At 40.2% G+C, this 22,129-nt stretch overlaps 1 protein-coding gene across 3 annotated transcripts in view; it reads left to right on the forward strand.

Annotated features, from left to right (window-relative positions):
* Nucleotides 1–5,229: 5,229 nt before the first annotated feature.
* The window catches only part of CAPN6 (calpain 6), a 77,806-nt gene continuing 60,906 nt past the window's right edge, over nucleotides 5,230–22,129 (forward strand). For 2 of the 3 annotated variants that reach the window (XM_034435058.3, XM_034435060.3), the window contains exons 1-2: nucleotides 5,230–5,446; nucleotides 15,825–15,997. In XM_034435058.3, coding sequence (XP_034290949.1) covers nucleotides 15,830–15,997 — 168 coding nt within the window. In that variant the 5' untranslated portion in view covers nucleotides 5,230–5,446; nucleotides 15,825–15,829. Of the gene's footprint in view, nucleotides 5,447–15,824; nucleotides 15,998–22,129 lie in introns of those variants that run through there. The other variant, XM_034435059.3, reaches the window with a different exon arrangement.

Here is a 22,129-nt window from a genome sequence, read left to right on the forward strand (position 1 = left end):
GAGATGAGAAGAACTGTACATCGTAGACCAAGAGATGTACAAGAATGGGACCTCTTGACTTTATACATATAAATAAATGTGACTATTTAGTCATTTCTCTTTGGCTCCTTTTGCACAGGGAAGTTTTGAAAGAAAATAGTGAAGAGGGTAGAGCAGTGAGCCTGTTAAATGACTACATGGATGTTTTACAAGGAGGGGAGAAGGAAGGAAACTCACATAAATTAATGTTGAAGTGTACTGCCACCTAGTGAGCCATTCACAACTCAGCTTTCACTACCCCTCGTGTAAAATACTCTTTCTGGTGCCAGCAGAGCTAATCAACAGAAAGCCATAATGTTTTATGTCAAACATTATGCTGAGATGCCATATCTTCACAGGTGAGAGAAATATCCCAGAGTTGGGCACATATATATTTACGTTCCATTTCTTCCTAGTTAATTGCTGGCATCTTTTCATGTTTCAGAAACAGCCAATAATTCTGGGAATGACCAACCAGGCTGTTTCAGCTGTAATTGGTGGATGCCATCATTTTGACTCTTGTAACCACAAACCTGCAGATGGTTATAAGTCGTCTTACAATTCACACCTTGCGTATTCCCAAAAGATGATAGCTTCTGCTTGAATTCCTTCACTCTGGAAGGCATTGTGGATGAATGAAGACAGGAATCTCTCTCTCTCCCTCCTCTCTCTCTCTTCCTCTCTTCCTCTCCCTCTCCCTTTCCACCCCTCTGTGTGTGTGTTTAATGCTATTGCTATGCACACAAAGGCAGGTCTGGCCAACCCCGAATGGTAGGACCTGGTTGCTTAGCTACAGAAAACACAGCTATCAAAGATATCAATAAACTGTCCTGGTTTGAATGATGAAAATATTAAGATGCAATGGAACCGGTTATATTTAGCCTTGGAAAATAATGTAACTGGGTTTTTTTCAGGGGGCTGGGCTTATTATTAAATGGCTGCAGCAAAATAACAGAGGCTTCTATGGCACATTTCCCACCTGCTCAGAAAGAGCTCATAATAGAAAATGCATTCAAACCTCTTCTGGTTTTTTTTAACATGGCAGATTAATGCAACAACACCATCAGTGTGAAAACATCACAGACTGAATATAGACCGGTGCAGATAGATCCCTATGAATTTGTTAATTGCAATAAAGCTTTGCAGGGGAATATTATAATTCTCTATGAAAGCTTACAAAAATGGGGATGGTGGAGATATTGAATAGGCTAGCAAAGCATTTGTCACTTCATACACAGGGTTGGGGCAGATGGATCATGTTTCTCCTAAGCCAATGCCCTGCTGTTTGAAAATACTGTTTTGATTTCAGTATGAACATCTAGAAAGATTTTGTTGATTAGTTTGTATTAAATCTAGAGGCAGCTTGCAATCAAACAAAGAAAGCTAAGAAAACCAAGCAAAAAGAATCATGCACACAAGGAAGGAGACTAACAGAGTTGGAAGGGACCTTATAGGTCATCTAGTCCAACCCCCCGCTCAAGCAGGAGACCCTACACCATTTCTGACAAATGGCAGTCCAATATTTTTTTGAAAGTCTCAAGTGATGAGAGAAATGAGAGAAAAAAATAAAGCAATATAACTCAGTGTTTCTCAACTTTGGCAACTTTAAGATGTGTGGATTTCAACTCTCAGAATTCTAAGAGTTGAAGTCCACATATCTTAAAGTTGCTAAGATTGCCAAATCCTGAACAGGAGCTCAACACTCATCCTCGCCCAAAGCTTGGGAGGACACTAAGGTCAAAAAAGACTTTTTAAATGTCAATAAGTTGGGAGCCATATAGATCTGTGGGGGAAATGATGTTCTTGTAGAGAACTAGGAAGACCAGACCTGATGCAAATATTCAGAAACTGGATAAGCACAACTAGACTTGGAAGAGTCTGGAAGAGATGCAAATGAACCCACAGAAAGAATGGGAACATGGCAAATGTGTTAAATTGTGGGTGTGGACCAAAGCGCAGGACACATGCAGCCGATTTAAAAGGTTTATTCAGCTCCAGTACAAGCAATGCCAAACCGAGCCACGGCAGTTCTTTTTAAAGGGAGCTCTCTGTGGCTTCAGCCATTGACACATGCTTGTTTTTCCCGCTCCGACTTCAGAGCCCCTGATTGGTTCCTGCGTCAATCTATCCAATATCTAACACCCCTCCCCTCTGGCTAGCGCTATCCAATCAGGAGTCATTTATGAAACATAGTCCCATACGTAGGCGGGTCACTTGTGGGTACGACCTGACCTGCGCAGATCAGTCAGTTTGGTGGCTCTGGACAGAGAGGTTGGGTTTTCTGTCTCTCCTGTGGGCACTCCTGTAACCATCTCAAACCCAGCTGTCAGTGCGGCCCTTTCTTTTTGGATATTTATTTCCTGTGGAGTATCTCCAGCTTCAGCAACTCATCGATGGACCTCAGATAAGTGTCCGTGGACTCTATTCGGGGTTGAGTTTAGTTGTTGTGTGTTTGGTTGAGTGTTAGGTAGGGCCTGGTTTACTTCTGTTTTTTTCTATGTGGTGTCAGCCCCCTCGCTCTGAGGCCTCTGCCTGCGTGTTGTGTTCCTTTCTGACTATTCGACCCCGAAGTTGGTCAATGTGTCTCTTCCATCCTCAGCCATCTCCTGTTTCTATCCAGTAGGTTAGCAGGCCTGTGATTTATATTATTTGTGCCGGTACCCATAATGGGTTCCTGCTGTAATTCTTTGCGTATACCTTGTTCCCCACGTGGAATGATTTACATTTACTGGTTGAGTCTACTGGGGTTTCTGAGTTATATTGCGAGTGTAATCTGTCTAGCTGGGGTCTCAATTTCCTTCCCATTAATAACTCCGCTAGGCTTCTGTGTGTGGTTGCACTAGGTGTTATGTGTTGTATGCTTAGCAGCTTATCTAATTTGGCCTGAATTTCCTCTGGGCCCATCCTAGCTAGTGTCTCTTTTGTTGTTCTCACCGTCCATTCCACCTGCCCATTAGTCGACAGATGTCCCAGTGTGGACTGTGCATGCCTTATCTCTTGGTTACCTAGGAACATTTCGAACTGATTTTCAGTAAATTGTGACCCGTTATCAGAGACTATTATGTCGGGCAGCCCGTGTGTTGCAAATAGACTCCTTAAAAACCTAATGACTGCCTCTGTCATGGTCGATGTCATGAGATTTACCTCTAGCCATTTAGAATAGGCATCAACTGTGATTAGAAATGTGTTTCGCTGGCAGGGCCCCACAAAGTCAATGTGTAAGCAGGACCAGTCATGTGTGAGTGCTGTGTGTGGTGTAGTCCGTGGTTCTTGACAGGGTGTGCATGTTGCTACCCATGACTCTATTTCCCTATTTCCCTGCAATTCTAAATTGAGCCACGGCAGGTCTTTTTAAAGGGAGCTGTCCGCGGCTTCAGCCATTGACACGTGCTTGTTTTTCCCACTCTGACTTCAGAGTTCCTGATTGGTTCCTGCATCAGTCTATCCAATATCTAACAAAATATCTCAGAAAGGACCCTCCCTAGTGGGAGGAGGGTGAGATACACTCTTTCAGACTTGTAAGAATGTGTTAATGTAATCTTGCAAAAAGGGAGGAATAGTTCATCTCTGTATGCTTCTTGCCTTGGCTAGCCTTGCAATCTGGAGTCATCCCCTGATAGGTAGGTAGGTAGGTAGGTAGGTAGGTAGGTAGGTAGGAAGGAAGGAAGGAAGGAAGGAAGGAAGGAAGGAAGGAAGGAAGGAAGGAAAGGAAGGAAGGAAGGAAGGAAGGAAATTTAAAAATGTTATCTTGTTGAATTAGCTCTGAATTTAACAGATGCTTTTGCTGAATTCTGATTTCCTCGGGTCACACAATCCTGTCATCTGTGATCTTGACATCTGAACAGGTAGCACAATCTTTTGCAGATCAAACTCCTCCTCCCTGGGTTCTTCCCCAGACAAAAGCACTTTAAAAGAATGGGAGAAAAACAAAATGAACTTCTTGTTATCAGAGGTTCCCTGCTGGATGACAAGTTCATGTGTGTTTTGGCAATCCACAGAGGGCAGGCGGTACAGTTAATAACAAATGATTGGCGCAGGTACCGACCTCAGAAGGATGGAAGGCTGAGTCAATCTTGAGTCGGTGAAGATCAAATTCCTGGCAGTCAGCAGAATTAGCTTGCAACACTGCATTCTAACCACTGAGCCACGACGGATCCTAGGTATTGTGTAGGTATCCCTAATGTTTCTTTTCCTAAACAATACTGCCTTTCATAGTAATATTCCTATGTTTTTTTTTCCTAGCACACACTTTTAAAAATCCCAGAGACAGGCAATCAATCCCAAAGGAAATCAATCCTGACTGTTTGGAAGGACAGATAGTTAAGCTGAAATTCAAATGCTTTGGCCACCTATTGAGAAGAGAGGACTCCTTGGAAAAGACCCCGGTATTGGGAAAGATTGAAGGCAAAAGTGGAAGGGGACAGCAGAGGATGAGATGGTTAGATAGTGCCATCAATGCAATGAACATGGATTTTGGCATGTGGAGGAGAGAGTGGAGGACAGGGACGCCTGAGTCGCTGTGGTCCATGGAATTGCAAAGGCACAATTTGGTGCCTGAAAACAACAAAAATATGGGAATGACTTTAGGAGACAGGGATTTGTGAAAGAAGAAGTGGCCAGAGATGCTGCTATCACCTTCTATTTCTCTATATTCTAATAAGGTAGGAAATGTTGACCTACTACCCAGAAAGTAGCTTGAAGAATTTATGCTATGGACTGCCTACACTACATCCATTTCCCAGAAATTTGAATCATTCCTATGGAGACCTTGAGAAGGAAATGAAAACCTGCTTAAAAGATCAGAGAAAAAGATCAGCATTACCAAGCCTTCTCTTAATAGTGTCACCTCTGATCTATCACTGGTTGAGTGATAGATGAAGATGAAGAAACATTGGGTGATGTAGCCATAAAAGCAGCTATTAAATAAAAAGAAGCAGAAAAGAACAGCCAGTCCCATTTTCACTCATGTTTCTTCATAAAAACAAAATTTTTCTCTCTCCTTCATCCCTCATCAACTCTTCATCAGCACACAATTCCAAGATATCTCAAGATGCCCTTCTTTCCAGTCTGTTTATTTGTACTTGTTTTTGACAACAGGATGCTGGTGATAATTTTTTAAACAGATGTACCCTAGAAATGAACCAATTGAATTCCTTTCTAGCTACTTTTTTAAAAAATATTCCCCACATGACTCATAATTACATTTTGCAGACTGAAGTTCAAGAGGGAGAGAGAGAGAGAGAGAAAGAAAGAAAGAAACATAAGTGGACAGAAGTTATTTTGACCTCCCCCTGTGATGAAGAGATCTTTGGTACAGTCCAAAAAGATTTCAGGTTAAGAAGTTTGTTTGCTCCAGGAATCTACAATTCTCTCTGCATGTTTGCCTGGCAGAACAGGAACTCGATGGCTTAAAGTCATTTTAATTCAGGTGAGTTAATAGTATTGATTTGTATCCCCGTTAACTTTGTAGGATTTCTTCCTTGAAAATGCAACATTTATTAAATTGAATCTTCTAACATACAGTTGGGGCTACCAGCACTGAAGGACAAAAATCTAGATGAACAAGAGTTGGTGGCAATTATAACTTTTAAAAAAAAAACTAAGTTTGCTACCCCAACTGGTTATTTGGATTTTTTAAAAGTTTAGAAGTGGAGCTGAACTTGTTAATTCATCTCAAGCATGGAAGACTGAAAATTCAGCTTTCGGGCAAAACCACATTTCTGTAGAATTAAGAGACTGGCTGGGAAAAGAGGACTATGTGTTGGTTTTACTAGGGAATTGTTTACACAAAACTCGGATAGAGAAAACAATGCAGAGGCTGTGAAGTGTTTGGAGAATGTCATCTGTGTTCAGGCTACAAGCAGAGATATAACCTTTGCTACTCTAAAAAAACCCACCTTACTAACACAAGGAGATTTGCACCCTAAAGGTTTCAAAGGACAATTTCATATTTTCTTCATAGCTCTTCAACTGAAACAGCAACAACCTTTGAAACACAGAAAGTATGGGAGGACAGATTTGCAGTTTCATCTGTGTTTTCTCATAAGTAAATCTCATAATTATTGAGAGGAATTTCGTGCACCAGAAACTGCAGTAAACAGTAGCTTTGTTTGTGCAATTGTACACAATGAACTCCAGATACTGCTTTGTTTTCAGATGTATTGGTTTCATATTATAATTATCTGCTTGCTCCCCCTTTTATAATGAAAAGTGACCTATAAATAAGAATTAATAAATGGAAGTTGATCTCTGCAGTTAGGAAATATCTAGATCCATACATTGCTCTAAGCCATAATATTGTTTTGGTTTAGTGTTCTTGAATATTATTGTTTTGGTTTAATATTCTTGAAAAACAGCATCTATGATTTGCAAATTGTAGTTTATGGGAGACCCATTGCCCCCAGAAGTAGAGTTTGCTGGGCACAAAGAAATGAATTCAGCACAAATTCATCACTGAGCCTTAAATTAGATACAACCTCCTGAATGTTAATCAAACAATTTAGGTTCTTGCAGGGTGAGGAGAGGAACAAGTTAGGATTAGGGTTAGAATGTTGTACAGTTCCTGCTAATGATTCATAGAAGTGCAGTTAAAGAAAGCATGGATTAGTGCAACATGACAATCTAGCAGTGAATATGATTGTTGTGTTCATCCACTTCTTTCGATTCAGTTCTTCTCTAGGATAGAAATCAGAAAATGATCTATAATATCTTGCTTCCAATTGATTATACTAATTTGGGTTCATTACAGTGGTGGGATTCAAGTAATTTAACAACTGGTTCTCTGCCCTAACGATTTCTTTCAACAACCAGTTTGCCAAACTGGTCAGAAAGTTAACAACCGGTCCTCCCAAAGTGGTGTGAACTGGCTGAATCCCACCACTGGTTCATTACCAAATGGAAACAGGAGGGATAACTGAATGCAGAATAACAGAGTTGGAAATTACCTTAGAGGTCTTCTAGTCCAACCTCCTGCCCAAGCAGGAAATCCTCTATTATTCTGGACAAATGGCTATCCAATCTCTTAAAAACCTCCAGTGATGAAGCACCCACAACTTCTAGAGGCAAGTCATTCCAACTGATTAATTGTTTTCACTGGCAGGAAATTTCTCCATAGTTCTAGGTTGCTTCTCTCCTTTGATTAGTTGCAGCCCCTCAAATATTGGAACATAGTTCACCGGCAGGACAGGAGTAGAAAATCTGGCAAGAGCAAAGGGGGAGGTTTAAGCCTTTATGTGAACAAAAGCTGGTATATCAAGATAAAGACTGTAGACAGCCACTGCTCCATGGATCTGGAGTATATGACTCTTAAATGTAGACCCATATATCTTCCACGAGAGTTCACAGTGGTTTTGATTACTGTAGTCTATATCCCACCTGATGCCAATGCTACCATAGCTTTGGGATTCTTGTACGACATTGTTAGTAATCAGCAGAATAAGTATCCTGATGCTGTGCATATTATAGCAGGGGACTTTAATCAGACTGATTTAAAAGCAGTGCTCTTGAAATTCTATCAGCATGTTAAGTGTGCTACTAGAGGAGCAAACATATTGGATAAAGTATAAAGGCAAAGGTTCCCCCACACATGTGTGCTAGTTATTTCCGACTCTAGGGGCAGTGCTCATCTCCATTTCTAAGCCGAAGAACCAGCGCTGTCCGAAGACGTCTCCGTGGCCATGTGGCTGGCATGACTAAACACAGAAGGTGCACAGAGCGCTGTTACCTTCTCACCCTATTTTTTACTTGCATTTTTACATGCTTTCAAACTGCTAGGTTGGCAGAAGCTGGGACAAGGAACGGGAGCTCACTCTGTTACGTGGTGCTAGGGATTCCAACCGCTGAACTGCCAATCTTCTGATTGACAAGCTCAGCATCTTAGCCACTGAGCTAAGGACACCATGTCCTGGACAAAGTATATACCAATATTAAACATGGCTATAAGGTTATACAGTTACCACATTTGGGACAATCAGACCACATGTCACTGTTTTTAGCACCAGCATATATCCCTCTCAGGAGACAGGCTCTGCCTGTAGTAAAGACAGTGAAATCTTGGCCAGAAGATGCTTCCCAACAACTTCAGGTTTGTTTTGAGAACACAAATTGGGATATCTTTTATCACCCTGACTTAGAGGAGCACGCTGCAGCTGTTCTGTGCTATATCAAACACTGTATAGATACTATCACTGTAGATAAACGTATTAGGATCTATCCCAATCATCTATCCCTGGATGACCAAGGAAGTCCAGTGCCTCTTGCATGACAGGACAAAGGCCTTTAGGTCCGGTGATGGGACAAGATAGAGTGTTGCCAGAGCTAGTCTGAAGAAAGATATTCGGAAGGCCAAGATTAATTATGAGAGGAAGATTGAGGATAATTTTTATAGTAATAACATGAGGCAGATGTGGCGAGGGATTCAACAAATTACTAACCATCAACTGACCAATGTCATCCCTGCTGAGGGGAATGCTTCGTTGGCAGAGGAGCTGAATCATTTCTTTGCTCACTTTGGAATGGAGACATCAGAGACAGCTAAAATACAGCCACTAGCCCATTGTAGCCCCCACCTCATTGTGGAGGAACTGGAGGTGAGGAGCATTCTGAGGGCTCTGGAACCTAGAAAGGCTGCCAGTCCTGATGGTATCTCTGGACAACTACTTAAAGACTGTGCTGATAAGTTGGCTGGAGTCTTTACCAGGATCTTCAATTGATCTTTATCCCAGTCCATTATTCCATCTTGTTTCCACCATTGTTCCGCTGCCAAAGAAGTTCCCTTTCAATAACCTCAACGATTACAGACCGGTGGCACTCACTCCTATCATCTCGAAGTGCTTTGAGAAATTGGTCTGCTGGCACATCATTTTTAGTCTTCCCCATACATTTGATAAACACCAGTTTTCATACAGAAGAAATAGATCTACAGAGGATGCTATAGCCATCATTCTTCACACTGCTCTGACTCATTTGGAACCGGGGGGGGGGGGGGGCTATGTGAGCATGTTTTTTGTAGATTTCAGCTCTGCATTTAACACAATAACTCCACATAGACTAGTGTCTAAACTTATGGATCTTGGACTTTCTTATTCAATCTGCCTTTGGATTATGGATTTCCTGTCTGGCTGCTCTCAGAGGGTCAGATTAGGTAATCATCTCTCTTCAGCCCTTATTCTTAACACTGGTATACCACAGGGTTGCATGTTGAGTCCCTTACTCTATACCCGTGATGGTGAACCTATGGCACATGTGCCAGAAGTGGCACACAGAGCCCTCTCTGCTGGCACGTGTGCCATCGTCCCAGGTCAGAGCTCCGTGGAGTTTCTTTCGTGAGCTTCTGTTTCCCTGCAAGCAATGAAACAAAAGCTCACGAAAGAAAAAGATCTTACCTCTTGCCGCACTGCCAGTGTTGGGATGACCCACCTCCCGCTGGCCATTGGGTCTCTGCTGTGCATGCACATGTGCATGTTCAAACATGTGCACAATCACACATGTCTGTGCATGCATGCGTTCATACACGCACACCTTTCAGTTTGGGCATGCACGCACGCAGTTTGGGCACTCGGTGTCTAAAAGGTTCGCCATCACTGCTTTATACTCTTTATGTGCATGACTCAATTCCCACTCAGACTAGTAATACTATTATTAAATTTGTAGATGATACAACAGTGGTGGGACTCCTGGGGGGGGGGATGAGTCTACTTATCAAGATGAGATGGACCAGTTGCTTTCGTGGTGTGGAAACAATAACGTGGTCCTTAACACCAATAAGACCAAGGAAGTTATAGTGGACTATAGAAGGAATAGATCAGACATCCAGCCCTTGCTTATCAATGGAGACCGAGTGAAACAAGTGGCCAGTTTTAAGTTTCTGGGTGTTATAATAAAAGTGACCTGGGATACTCACATTGCAGCACTGGTCAAAAGGGCCGAGCAGAGATTATACTATCTGAGACTTCTCTGGAAACAACAGTTGAATGAAAAACTGCTGATGACCTTCTATTGCTGCACCATGGAGAGTATTTTAATTTATTGCACCTGTGTATGGTTTGCCAATTGCACAGTGGCAGATAGGACAGTGCTCCAGAGGGTTAACATCATTGCTCTTCCCCTCTTTGGAAGAGCTTTATGGCTCCTGCTGCTTTGAGAAAGTTCAAAACATTCTGAAAAATCCATCTCATCCTAGGCACCCTTTTTGTGAACTTTTGCCATCTGGCAGATGATACAGGATAATAAAAACTGAAAAACAACTTCTATCCCAGACAGTAACTATATTGAATTCTACTGTATAGTGCAATACTAATGCAATAGAATGTGGAGGATGTGTGTGTGTGTTTTATTTTTATAGTTATAATGTACACTGAAGATGGCATTTAATTTCATTGTACGAGATGCAATGACAATAAAGTAAACGTAATTTAACTGCTATCATGTCACCCCTAGTCCTTCTTCTCACCAGACTAGACATAGCCAATTCCTGAAACCGTTCTTCAGGCCCCTCATCATCTTTGTTGTTATTCTTTGTTCTTCTCTTTCTAAAGTCTCAACATCTTTTTATATTGGGGTGACTAAAACTGGATGTAGTATTCCAGGTGCAATCTTACTAAGACTTTATAAAGTGGTACTACTTCACTTGATCTTGATTCTATCCCTTTATTAATGCAGCCTAGGATTGCATTGGCTTTTTTGGTGGCTGCTGCACACTGTTGGCTCATATTTAAGTTGTCATCTACTAGGATCCCTGTCACAGTTACTGCTATTGAGCCAGTAACCTGTACCTGTGTATTTGGTTTTTCTTGCCTAAGTATAAAAGCTTACTGCATCCTGTGTTAAACTCTTCAAGACAGACACACAGGTTAAAATAAGCTAAAACTAAGGGGAGGAGAAGAAAACAGAGGAAAGCAAAATGCTATTAAGAGTTCATCTTATTTTCATGAAAGACATTTCACAAATTGATCAAGAATGCACACAATATCTTGAACCCATTCTTTAATCTCAGCAATGTAATTTGTTTCCCAAGTGAAACAGTCTCTACTTGCTACAATTCTTGATCTTCAAACCAGATTTGGATTTGTTGGCCACCATATAGACCAAAAGTATTCTATGTTAAGTCTACTTTGCCATTTGTTAAACATTTCCTTCCCCTGTGAAGGTTACTTTCTTTTTACTCTGTGTTATTCTTGGGAAGCTTGAGACTTTTTCTAAAATTCCTTTCTTTTGGAGTTTAGTTATCGATTCCCCCAAAAATTGCAAAAGCCTAATACCTCCTTCCATCACTCCATAGCCCTTCCTGTATCTGCTCATTCTTCTCAATGTGAAATACTTTATGGATCTGCTCCTTCCATTTCTATTCATTTAAAGGTAGAAAAGTTAGGGAAGTCCTATAGAATCAGGACCTTCCTAACTTTCAAGATAGTGGTGGTGAAGATACATACTTTTAAGAGGACAAGAAATATTTTCTGGATAAAACAGATGGGTTTTTAGAAAGTAAGAAAGGGAAATAACTTGTCAACAATTATTGCAAAATTCATTCTGTAACTCTTCCAAATATAGAGGGAGTCAAGCTGTTAGACACTTATATAACAGAATAGTTGGAAGGGATCTTGGAAGTCTAGTCTAATCCCCTGCTCAAGCAGGAGACCCTGTACCATTCCAGGCAAGTAGCTGTCCAGTCTCTTCTTAAAAGCCTCCAGTGATGGAGCACCCACAACTGCTGGAGCCAAGTCATTCCACTGGTTAATTGTTCTTACTGATGGGAAATTTCTCCTTAGTTCTGGTTTGGATTTCTCTTTGATTAGTTTCCATCAGAGGTGGGTTTCAGCAGTTTCTGACCAGTTCTGGAGAACCAGTAGCAGACATTTTGAGTAGTTCGGAGAACGGGTAGTAAAAATTCTGACTGGCCCTGCCCCCATCTATTCTCTGCCTCCCAAGTCCCAGCTGATCGGGAGGAAATGGGGATTTTGCAGTAACCTTCCACTGGATTGGGGAGGGAATGGAGATTTTACAGTATCCTTCCTTGCCACGCCCACCAAACCACACCCACCAAGCCATGCCACTCCCACCAAGCCACACCCACAGAACCGGTAGTAAAAAATTTTGAAACCCACCACTAGTTTCCATCCATTGCTTCTTGTCTTGCCTTCAGGTGCTTTGGCAAACAGGTTGACCCTCTCTTCTTTGTGGCAGTCCCTTAGATACTGAAACACTTCTATCATGTCACCCCGAGTCTTTTTTTCATTAAACTAGACATATCCAATTCCTGAAACCATTCTTCATAAATTTTAGCTTCCAGGTCCCTTTATATTTTCTTAAAGCTTCAGAAAATTGGACTAGTGAAGACTTTGTGCTGAAAGAATTACGTTAGAATGTATTTTTTTAGTTCCATTTAGTTGTGTCTGATTCTTAGAGACTGCCCAGACAAATCCCTGCAGTTTTCTTGGCAAGGTTTTTTAAAAGTGGTTTGCCATTGCCTTCCTTCTAGGGTTGAGAGAAAGTGACTCTCCTAAGATCACCAGCTGGCTTTGCACCTAATGCAGGACTAGAACTCACAGTCTCTTGGTTTCTAACCTGGTGCCTTAACCACTCCACCAAACTGGCTGTAGTGTTATTGTACCTACCCTTAAAATTCTATCTTGGTAGACTGAAATTTCCCTGGAACTTTTTAAATAGCTTCTTACTGTATGTATAAAATAGATTGGTAATTCGGCCGAGGTAGGATTTTTAATAATATGCCAATGAGTTTTATTGCCAGATAATAAACTCCAAAATACTCAAGAGAACAATTTCATGTTCCATTTTTTAAAATATTGATTTGGTTTGTGCCTGCTTTTATTCTCCACCCCATCTGGAGATGTGTGAATCACTAACAATTTTATCTGATTAATAACAGAAAAATAACCTTTGAATTCTACATGACACTTTCCCTATGGGCTTAATTCGTGCAGAATTTTGTACCCACTTATGTTTGCAAAGTCTCCAGGTGCATTAATATGCATCTGCTCCTAATTTACATATCTTTTAACATAAATTATCTCAAAGCCTATTGAACAACAAAAGATAGTCTTGCTTTCGTTGTTCAAGGCTTATTTTTAAAATCCAGATTCCATTGATAGAATTCTTTTTTTTAATTCTCACTATTTACATGCAATTTTCAGTGTTAGCAATTCCTTTCCTAAACAATTTTTATGGATCTTTATTTAGGGAAAGAGAAACCTTAGCACCCTTTGTCTGAAACTAGCCTTTCTACTGTTGCAAAATTTGATGGAGCCAGTATGTCCAAACTCATTTCAGCTATTTATACCCTTACGACCAACCCACTCTGCAACTGATCAACATCTGAACAAATAGTCAGCTCAAATGTTCCCCTGTGCAATATTAATGTGCACAGCATAAATCAAAATCCATTTTTAATCCAACTTCTTATCTATTATAACTATTGTTGTACACGTTTTGTATTTCTAGCAAGTTGGCTGGTGGATTTTTCTAATATTCTTCTTTTAAGCAGACTTTTCATGAAAATCTTTTCTGTAAAGGAGTTTTGTATAAATCACACCTCGTTGTACTCAGCTTCACAAGGAGTTGCACACTATGGAAATCATGTCCTATGGTTGCAGTTTCATAAAGCTGCGTGTTGCATAGCAGCAATCCAATCATATCGGCAGTCACCTATTGCTATATACAAGATTTCAAATGAAGAGTCGTTGGTCAGTGTTGGGAGTGGCTATGAATAAAAGTGCTGGAGAATAAAACTGAGTGTGATCCAATATTTGAGGGGCTAACACAAAGAGGCGGGGGTCAAATTATTCTCCAAAGCACCAGAGAGCAGGACAAGAAATAATGGTTGGAAACCAATCAGGGAGAAAAGTGATCTGGAATTAAGGAGAAACTTCCTAACAGTGAGAACAATTAACCAGTGGAACAGCTTGACATCAGAAGTTGTGGATGCTCTATCACTGGAGGTTTTTAAGAAGAGACTGGACAGCCATTTGTCTGAAATGGTATAGAGTCTCCTGCTTGAGCAGGGGGTTGGACTAGAAGACCTCACAGATCCCTTCCAGCTTCTATTCCATTCCATTCCATTCCAGCAAACTGATTACCACATAGCCTAGTCCGCTGCTTTGTGGTGAAATAGAAAGTGCTTTCCTATCATTATTGTGGAAATAAACTGGTGTTAATTTCTAGTTTTTGTTTGTATCATGGGTGTGTGTGTGTCATTTTATCCTTTGCCTTTTGTTCAGTCGCTAAGTCATGTCCAACTCTTTGTGACCCCATGGACCATAGCACGCCATTCCCCCCTCCTCCACCATCTCCCAGAGTTTGCCCAAGTTCATTGCATCAATGACACTACTTAAACCATCTCATCTTTTGCCGTCCCCTTCTCCTTTTGCTGTCAGTCTTTCCTAGTATCATTGTCTTCCCCAAGGAGTCCTCTCTTCTCCTTAGGTGGCCAAAATATTCGAGCTTCAGCTTCAGGATCTGTCCTTCCAAAAAATAATCTGGGTTGATTTCTTTTAGGATTTACTTATTTGATCTCCTTGCAGTCCAAGGGACTCTTAAGAGTTTTCTCCAGCACCATAATTTGAAAGCATCAATTCTTTGGTGCTCAGCCTCCCTTATGGTCCAACTTTCACAGCTATACATTATTACTGGGAAAACCAGAGCTTTGACTATAAGGACCTCTGTTGACAAGGTGATGTCTCTGTTGTTGTTGTTTTTGTCTAGGTTTGCCATAACTTTCCTCCCAAGGATCATTTCATGGCTATAGTCACCATCCTCAGGAGCTCAAGAAAATAAAATCTGTCACTGCTTCCATTTCTTCCCTTTCTATTTCCCAGGAAGTGATAGAACCTGATGCCATGATCTTGCCTTAGATAGCAAGATAGTTTTGGCCTCTCCTGCTGATCCATTTTGGAATTGGGAGTCAAGGTTGATTGTCCAAATTCTGTCTTTCTTTTATTAAAAAAAACAACCTATTATCTACCAGAGAGATTGAAGCTTTAAAGGAGATGGAGGGATCGAGAGAGATGGGCAATTAAGAAATTTTATTTATTTATTTATTTTATTTTATTTTTATTTTATTTTATTTTATTTTCTCCAACAGGACTCAGGGCGGTGAACAGCCGAGATAAAACATAACATATAAAATTTAAAAACAGTTTAAAAGACATTAAATAATTTTGGCCCTCAATTTAAAACAACCCAGTTAAAACCAATTTCAAATTAAAACCGAAAGGATGGGATCAAGCCAGCCTGGCCAGATGAAATAATGTGTTTTCAGGACCTGACGAAAAGTCTGGAGGTCTGGTATTGTGCGTATCTCTGGGGGTAGGTCGTTCCAGAGGGCAGGTGCCGCCACAGAGAAGGGTCTCCCCCTGGGGGTCGCCAGCCAACATTGTCTGGCCGATGGCACCCTGAGGAGGCCCTCTCTGTGCGAGCAAACTGGCTGGTGGGAGGCTATTGGCAGCAGAAGGCGGTCTCGTAGATACCCCGGCCCTAAGCCATGGAGCGCTTTAAAGATAGACAGACAGACACAGACAGACATGAGAGAGGGATAGATGGATGGATGGATGGATGGATGGATGGATGGATGGATATAGTAGGAGAGAGGAGGAAATGGCATTAATTATTAGATGCACAGTTCTTCCTTAGTGTGTGGCCATTATCTGTGCTACACTAATAGTTGTCTGATTCCATCATCATCTGAGATCGATTGTGAAATGATTGTTCTTTGCCCCAGTATATGTGCCGCTAGCTGAGTCAAAGTGATTTTATGACAAGCCATTTCTACAAAACAACATATCCATTTTCTCCAGAGTCCATGGGTTCTACCTCAGCCAAGCCCTTTAAAAATCAGAAGTATGAAGACCTCAAGCGACAGTGCCTTGAAGAGAAGAAGCTCTTTGAAGACCCTGAATTTCCAGCTTCTGATGTTTCTCTCTTCTATCTGAATCCACCACTAGCAAATGTAGAGTGGAAACGCCCAAAGGTATGTGAGATATCAGTCTAGTTGCCCCATTATTTCTAAATCTATTTTTAAGAACCTTGTTCTCACTTAACTTTGCTATGTGCCCAAACTTTGTGATGTCTCTTTCACATCTCACCATCTTTAAACCCTTTCTATCATGTCTGAACCAGTGAATGGTTTATCCTGTGGTAGGACGAATTTAGGAGTTGCTAAACCATAGCTGCACCAGTCCAAATTAAAATTCCAAAAAGGATTACTTACAATTGTCTGGACAGTTGCAGAAAAGTATCCAGTACATTGGTTCAGAATTCAAAACCCAAACAAGTCCAAATTTTGTACAGTGGTACCTTAGTACCTAATTGCTTCAAAACTTTATGAATTTGACTGATTAATTCGACATTTTGACATGAAAATTTTGTCTCGGTATTCATCATTTGTTTGGTGCACTAAAACTTGTTAGTGCCAGCTGTTTCGTAAGTCACTACTCTTTCTGGCCAAAACAAGGGGGCCACACGTTAATCACGTGTTTTGTTTGGTACTTTTCATTTTTAGTACTCATCATGGCTCCCCAGACCAATTAATGACGAGTACTGAGGTACCACTGTATAAGGTTCCATGGGCTAAAGACAAGCAAAAACAGAGGTCCGGGAGCCAAGACGGATTTGAAAGAGTCTCTAACTTTAGCTGTAGTTTTGGTACAAATATTTTGTCACCTCGCTGAAATTCAAATATGCTGGTGTTGTTTATGTGGGCTGCGCTGGGTCAGTGAGTCCTTTGCTTTCCTGAATTAGTGGATACTAATTGTGACTTAAGTCCCATGCTACAATCTGATTTAGCTGGAACCAAGGACTTATCTTTCCTCAAGAAAGCACCTAATGAGTGATCATGAAGTCTCTGAGCTACCTTATTATTTATGTATATCTCCACTGTTCACTCAATGAGTTTGATGATCAGATGGGTTTCCTTGATCCCATTTCAGGATTCCAATCCCACTGTAGTATTTTAATAGTTCACTGATACAAAGATGAGTGGTTATGCTCATTTATTCCTCTCTGCTTTCTCCAGATCAGAAGCAGAAATACATATTGAGATTTTAGCAATCCGGATGGAAAATTACCTTCTGCGTCTTTTGCTTTTCCAATTAATAGCAATAGCAATAGCACTTAGACTTATATACTGCTTCATAGTGCTTTACAGCCCTCTCTAAGCAGTTTACAGATTCAGCATATGGCCCCCAACAATTTGGGTCCTCGTTTTACCAACCTTGGAAGGCTGAGTCAGCCTTGATCCTGGTGAGATTCAATCTGCCAAACTGCTGGCAGCTGGTGATCAGCAGAAGTAGCCTGCAGTACTGCACTCTAACCATAACGACATAAAGCTGAATGCAAGAGCTAATGGGAAAGGCTGGTTCAGATCAGAAACAGAAATGCAGTAAGCACAGGGTTGTTGTTTTTTTGATAGCATGTGTTCTCCATCCCCACCAATTATTTTTATTCCCTGGATTGTCTCTTTGACCGCTTTTTAGAAACTCCGTATCTGATTATGCTTTAGTCTACCTGAATGTCATTTTTGAAGGTTTGTCTTTTGACATCACTACTGATATTTGGGTGAAAATAAAACATCAAAATACAAGTCACTTCTATGGGATCTACAGTTTGGTATATAGGTAGTCCTCGACTTACAGTAGTTCGTTTAGTGATAATTCAAAGTTACAATGGCACTGAAAAAGTGACTTATGACCATTTTTCACTCACGACCTTTGCTGCATCGCCATGATCACATGATCAAAATTCAGATGCTTGGCAAGTGGTTCATATTTATGACCATTGCAGTGTCCTGGGGTCATGTGATCAGCTTTTGCGATCTTCTGACAAGCAAAGTCTATGGGGAATCCAGATTCACTTAACAACCATGTTACTAATTTAACAAATGCAATGATTCATTTAACAACTGTGGCAAGAAAAGTTGTAAAATGGGGCAAACTCACTTAACAAATGTTTCACTTAGCAACATAAATTTGGTGCTCGATTGGGGTCCTAACTCGAGGACTGCCTATACAGCCAACTCATTTTATGCAATCTTTCCAGAGCAGGTTTTTTGGTAATTTTCTTAATTTTTTAAAAAGAGAAATGTGTTACTCTTCTAGAGCCAAGGAAGTGGGATTGGCTTTATTCAAGAAAATGTGCATGCAACTTTGAGATTTTTCTTTAATAGCAAAACTGCCTGGTTTGCTTATAGCAACACTAACACTGGTTCTTTTTGAAATGCTTTCTGGAATGATCACATGATGTGTGCTTGCATGCTCAGCCCAAGAAGCAGTATGTACAGAGAATCCCAAATAACTGGAACCAGTTGGGGGTTAAAAAAAAGAAAGAGCCAAGAATTCATTTTTTTAAAAAAAAAAGCCAAGCTAAAATGTTTGCAATGGGAAAGATAAATACTAGTTGGACTTTGATCTTTGCTAGCATTCATCCTACCAAGAATTCACTGGGAATCGAACAGCTATATCTGTTTATCGGCAGGCATAATTCTTTTACATTTCTGATCAGCCCATGTTTTAAAAATACTTCTCACCTTGATTTCATTTCATTTCATTTCATTTCATTTATTAGATTTCTATACCGCCCTACTCCCGAAGGACTCAGGGCGGTGCACAGCCAAACAATAAAAACACATACAATACAAAATTTAAAAAATAGAATAAAATCAAATTAAATAATTTTGGCCCCGACAAATTTAAAACCCCAGACTTTTAAAACCAATTTAAAATTGAATATATAAATACTAAAAGATGTTTAAAATTTTAAAAATCTTTTATAAAAGAGGGGGAAAATTAGGCCAGGCCGGCCTGGTGAAATAGTAAGGTCTTTAAGGCGTGGCGGAAGGTGCGCAGATCCGGGATCCTCCGTATCTCTGGGGGGAGCTCGTTCCAGATAGTAGGTGCCCCCACAGAGAAGGCTCTCCCCCTGGGGGCCGCCAGTCGGCATTGTTTGGCTGACAGCACCCGGAGGAGCCCCTCTCTATGGGAGCGTACCGGCCGGTGGGAGGCTATTGGTGGTAGTAGGCGGTCCCGCAAGTACCCGGGTCCTAAGCCATGGAGCGCTTGATAATGTATTCTTCACCTTCAGCTAACTAGGGAGGGAGGGGTGGGAAAAAAATCAGTTCTTCTGTGCAGTTATCTGGTTTGCACCTCCTAGATCTACAGGAAAAAAATGAACATTTGGCTTGGCTTAAAACTATGTTTTTTTAAATCTGCAACATTTTGCTTTTTTAAAAAAAAAACATGTATGAATATATTAAAGTGAAGTGTTGGCAAAATACATATAAAGATTGTCCTCGCTGACTGATGACAATTGGGACTGGCAATTCTGTCACTAAGCAGTGTGGTTGTTATATGAAGTATGATCTGGTTCTAAGTGTCTCTGTAACTTTTCATTAGAGCCAGCAACCCCAAATTTCATCATACAGAACAGTTTCATATATTTTCATTTTATAGCATCCTCGGAACCATGTTACCTTTATTTCTTTCATTATCCTATTTATTAAGAACAAATGAAAGCTCACATTTTCTAATCATTTACAGGTAGATTTGTGCATCCACAACTGAACCCAAAATTTCCACTGCTAAATCAGACAGTTGTTATATGAATTTTGCCCCATTTTCTGACCTTACTTGCCACAGTTGTTAAGTGGATCATTGCATTTGTTAAGTTAGTTACTTGGTTGTTAAGTGAATTTGGATTCCCCATTGGCTTTGCTTATCAGAAGGTCACAAAATATGATCACATGATGCAGGGACACTGCAACCGTCATAAATATGAGTCGGTTGCCAAGTGTCTGAATTTTGATCAAATGACCATGGAGATGCTGCAACGGAGAAAGTGTGGAAAGGACCCTAAGTCACTTTTTTTAGTGCTGTTTTAACTTTGAATGGCTACTAAACAAACTGTTGTAAGTTGAGGACTACCTGTACTTGGATTTCCCAGTTTTCTCCAGTTTCATTTCTAGCCTACTAAAAATTGGATTATCTTGTTTAGGTAGAATATGACTGTCTGTTTTGGTTTTCAGAAAGCTGTCCTTTCTTTGCTGAATAGCTGGAGACCAATCTATCAAGGAGAATTATTTACTCATTACTTACTGCCTTATTTACTCATCTGCACTTAATTTAACTGTTGATTCAACTCAGATTGTAATGCTTTGGGTTAACTGCCAGGGAACAACATGGTATAATTTATTTTGTTTGTAAGTAGGGTTGCCAGGTGTCCACTATTTGAGTGGACAGTCCACTTTTTTCACATTATGTTCACTATTTTTTTCACAAAATAGTGGACATTTTTTTTTATTCAAAAGCTTTATGATGAAATGGTACGTAATCTAAAGCTGTACAGTCTAAGAGAATAAGGATAGGAGAATCGCGTTTTGTCTTTTTTTTCATAAGTTAGAATGAGACAAAGATCGAATGCTCATTTGCAATAATCACATTTTACACAACAGCGCAAAAAATGCATTAAATCTTTTGATATCAAAAATGTAGTGCTGAAGGTTTTTGCCGAATTTTTGAATTCTGCGAAGAAACGAGAAGAGTTGAAATCATTTTTTGAGTTTTGCGAGTCAGAATTCCATGAAGTTTTGCGCCATGTTCCAACACATATATATAATTTAATTGTAATTTTTTTAATTTTTTTTACTACTTAACCTCCCCCCCCCACCCCCACTTGTCCGCTATTTTTTGGAAGCAGACCTGGCAACCCTAGTTTGTAGACCAGGCAGTTTCTGGAATTAGAACAAAGGGAGATGATTTTTTTTCCATATTTTGATTCTAAATCCTCAAAACATTTATTGTCCTGTGGGTTTAACTTGCTTCAATTTGGAGGAAACAAGAAGAATTTATGAAATAATGTCCAGAAATAGAGTACAAAACTAGGAGCATTACTTTCTGGGCTATTCCCTTAAATACGAGCCAGCTGTGAGCTGCAGCCACACACACACACAAAAAAAAGCTACTGCAATCCTAGGCTGCGTTAACAGAGGGATAAAATCAAGATCTCGTGAAGTGTTGATACCGCATTTATAATGCCTTGGTAAAACCACACTTGAAATATTGCATCCAGTTTGGTGGCCACAATATAAAAAAGATGTTGAGACTCTGGAAAAAGTGCAGAGAAGAGCAACAAAGATGATTAGGGGGCTGGAAGCTAAAACATATGAAGAACAATTGCAGTAAATGGGTATGGCTTGGGGACTAGGGGTGACCTGATAGCAGTGTTCCAATATTTGAGGGGCTGCCACAAAGAAGGGTTGTTCTCGAAAGCACCAGAAAACAAGACAAGAAGCAGTGGATGGAAACTAACCAAGGAGAGAAGCAACTAGAATTAAAGAGAAATTTCTTGATAGTGAGAATAATTAACCAGTGGAATGTCTTGCCTTCAAAAGTTGTGGGCATCACTGGAGGCTTTTAAGAAGAGATTGGACAGCCATGTATCCAGAATGGTACAGGGTCTCCTGCTTGAGCAGGGGCTGGACTAGAAGACCTCCAAGGTCCCTTCCAATTCTGTTATTCTGTGATATTCTGTTATTCAATCATTTGCAGCTACTTGTTCTGTTCCTGCATATCTTTTGATACATGTTTTGGGTAAAATAAAAGCTCCTGCTTTTTTGAAGAACCTGCAGTTTTGGACATTTCAATGTTTTTGATTGGGGCTCCAGGCATGTTTACTTGTCTAGACACTTTCATTGAGTCTCCTTATTTTGTACCTTATAAAGTTTAAAGATTTATTGATACCTATTTATAAGGAGGTGAGCATATATACAGTAAATATGCTATTTATGTGTACATTTAACATACTAATTGAATTCGTATGCATCAGAAACCACTTCTACATCACTGCCAAATGTCATTCTTTCTTTGGATGAATCTTTGCTTAAACAGAAAAGAAAGTAACTCTTGAAATAGGGCCCAAAAGAACCAGCCAAAACACATTTATCAGAAGAAGTTGAAGTTGAGCCAAGCAGCAATCCTGGATAAGGGGAATTTAATAAGTAAAAGCAGTCAGGAGATCACCAGTCTTCCCTGCATCCAGAGGAATGCAAATATACAAAGGGTGGTTTTGAAATTAAGTAATTTTGTAAAAGATGCTACCTTATACATAGCAT

The sequence above is a fragment of the Pantherophis guttatus genome, chromosome 12 (assembly GCF_059756535.1).
Source record: "Pantherophis guttatus breed Tessera chromosome 12, ASM5975653v1, whole genome shotgun sequence".
Lineage (NCBI taxonomy): Eukaryota > Metazoa > Chordata > Lepidosauria > Squamata > Colubridae > Pantherophis > Pantherophis guttatus.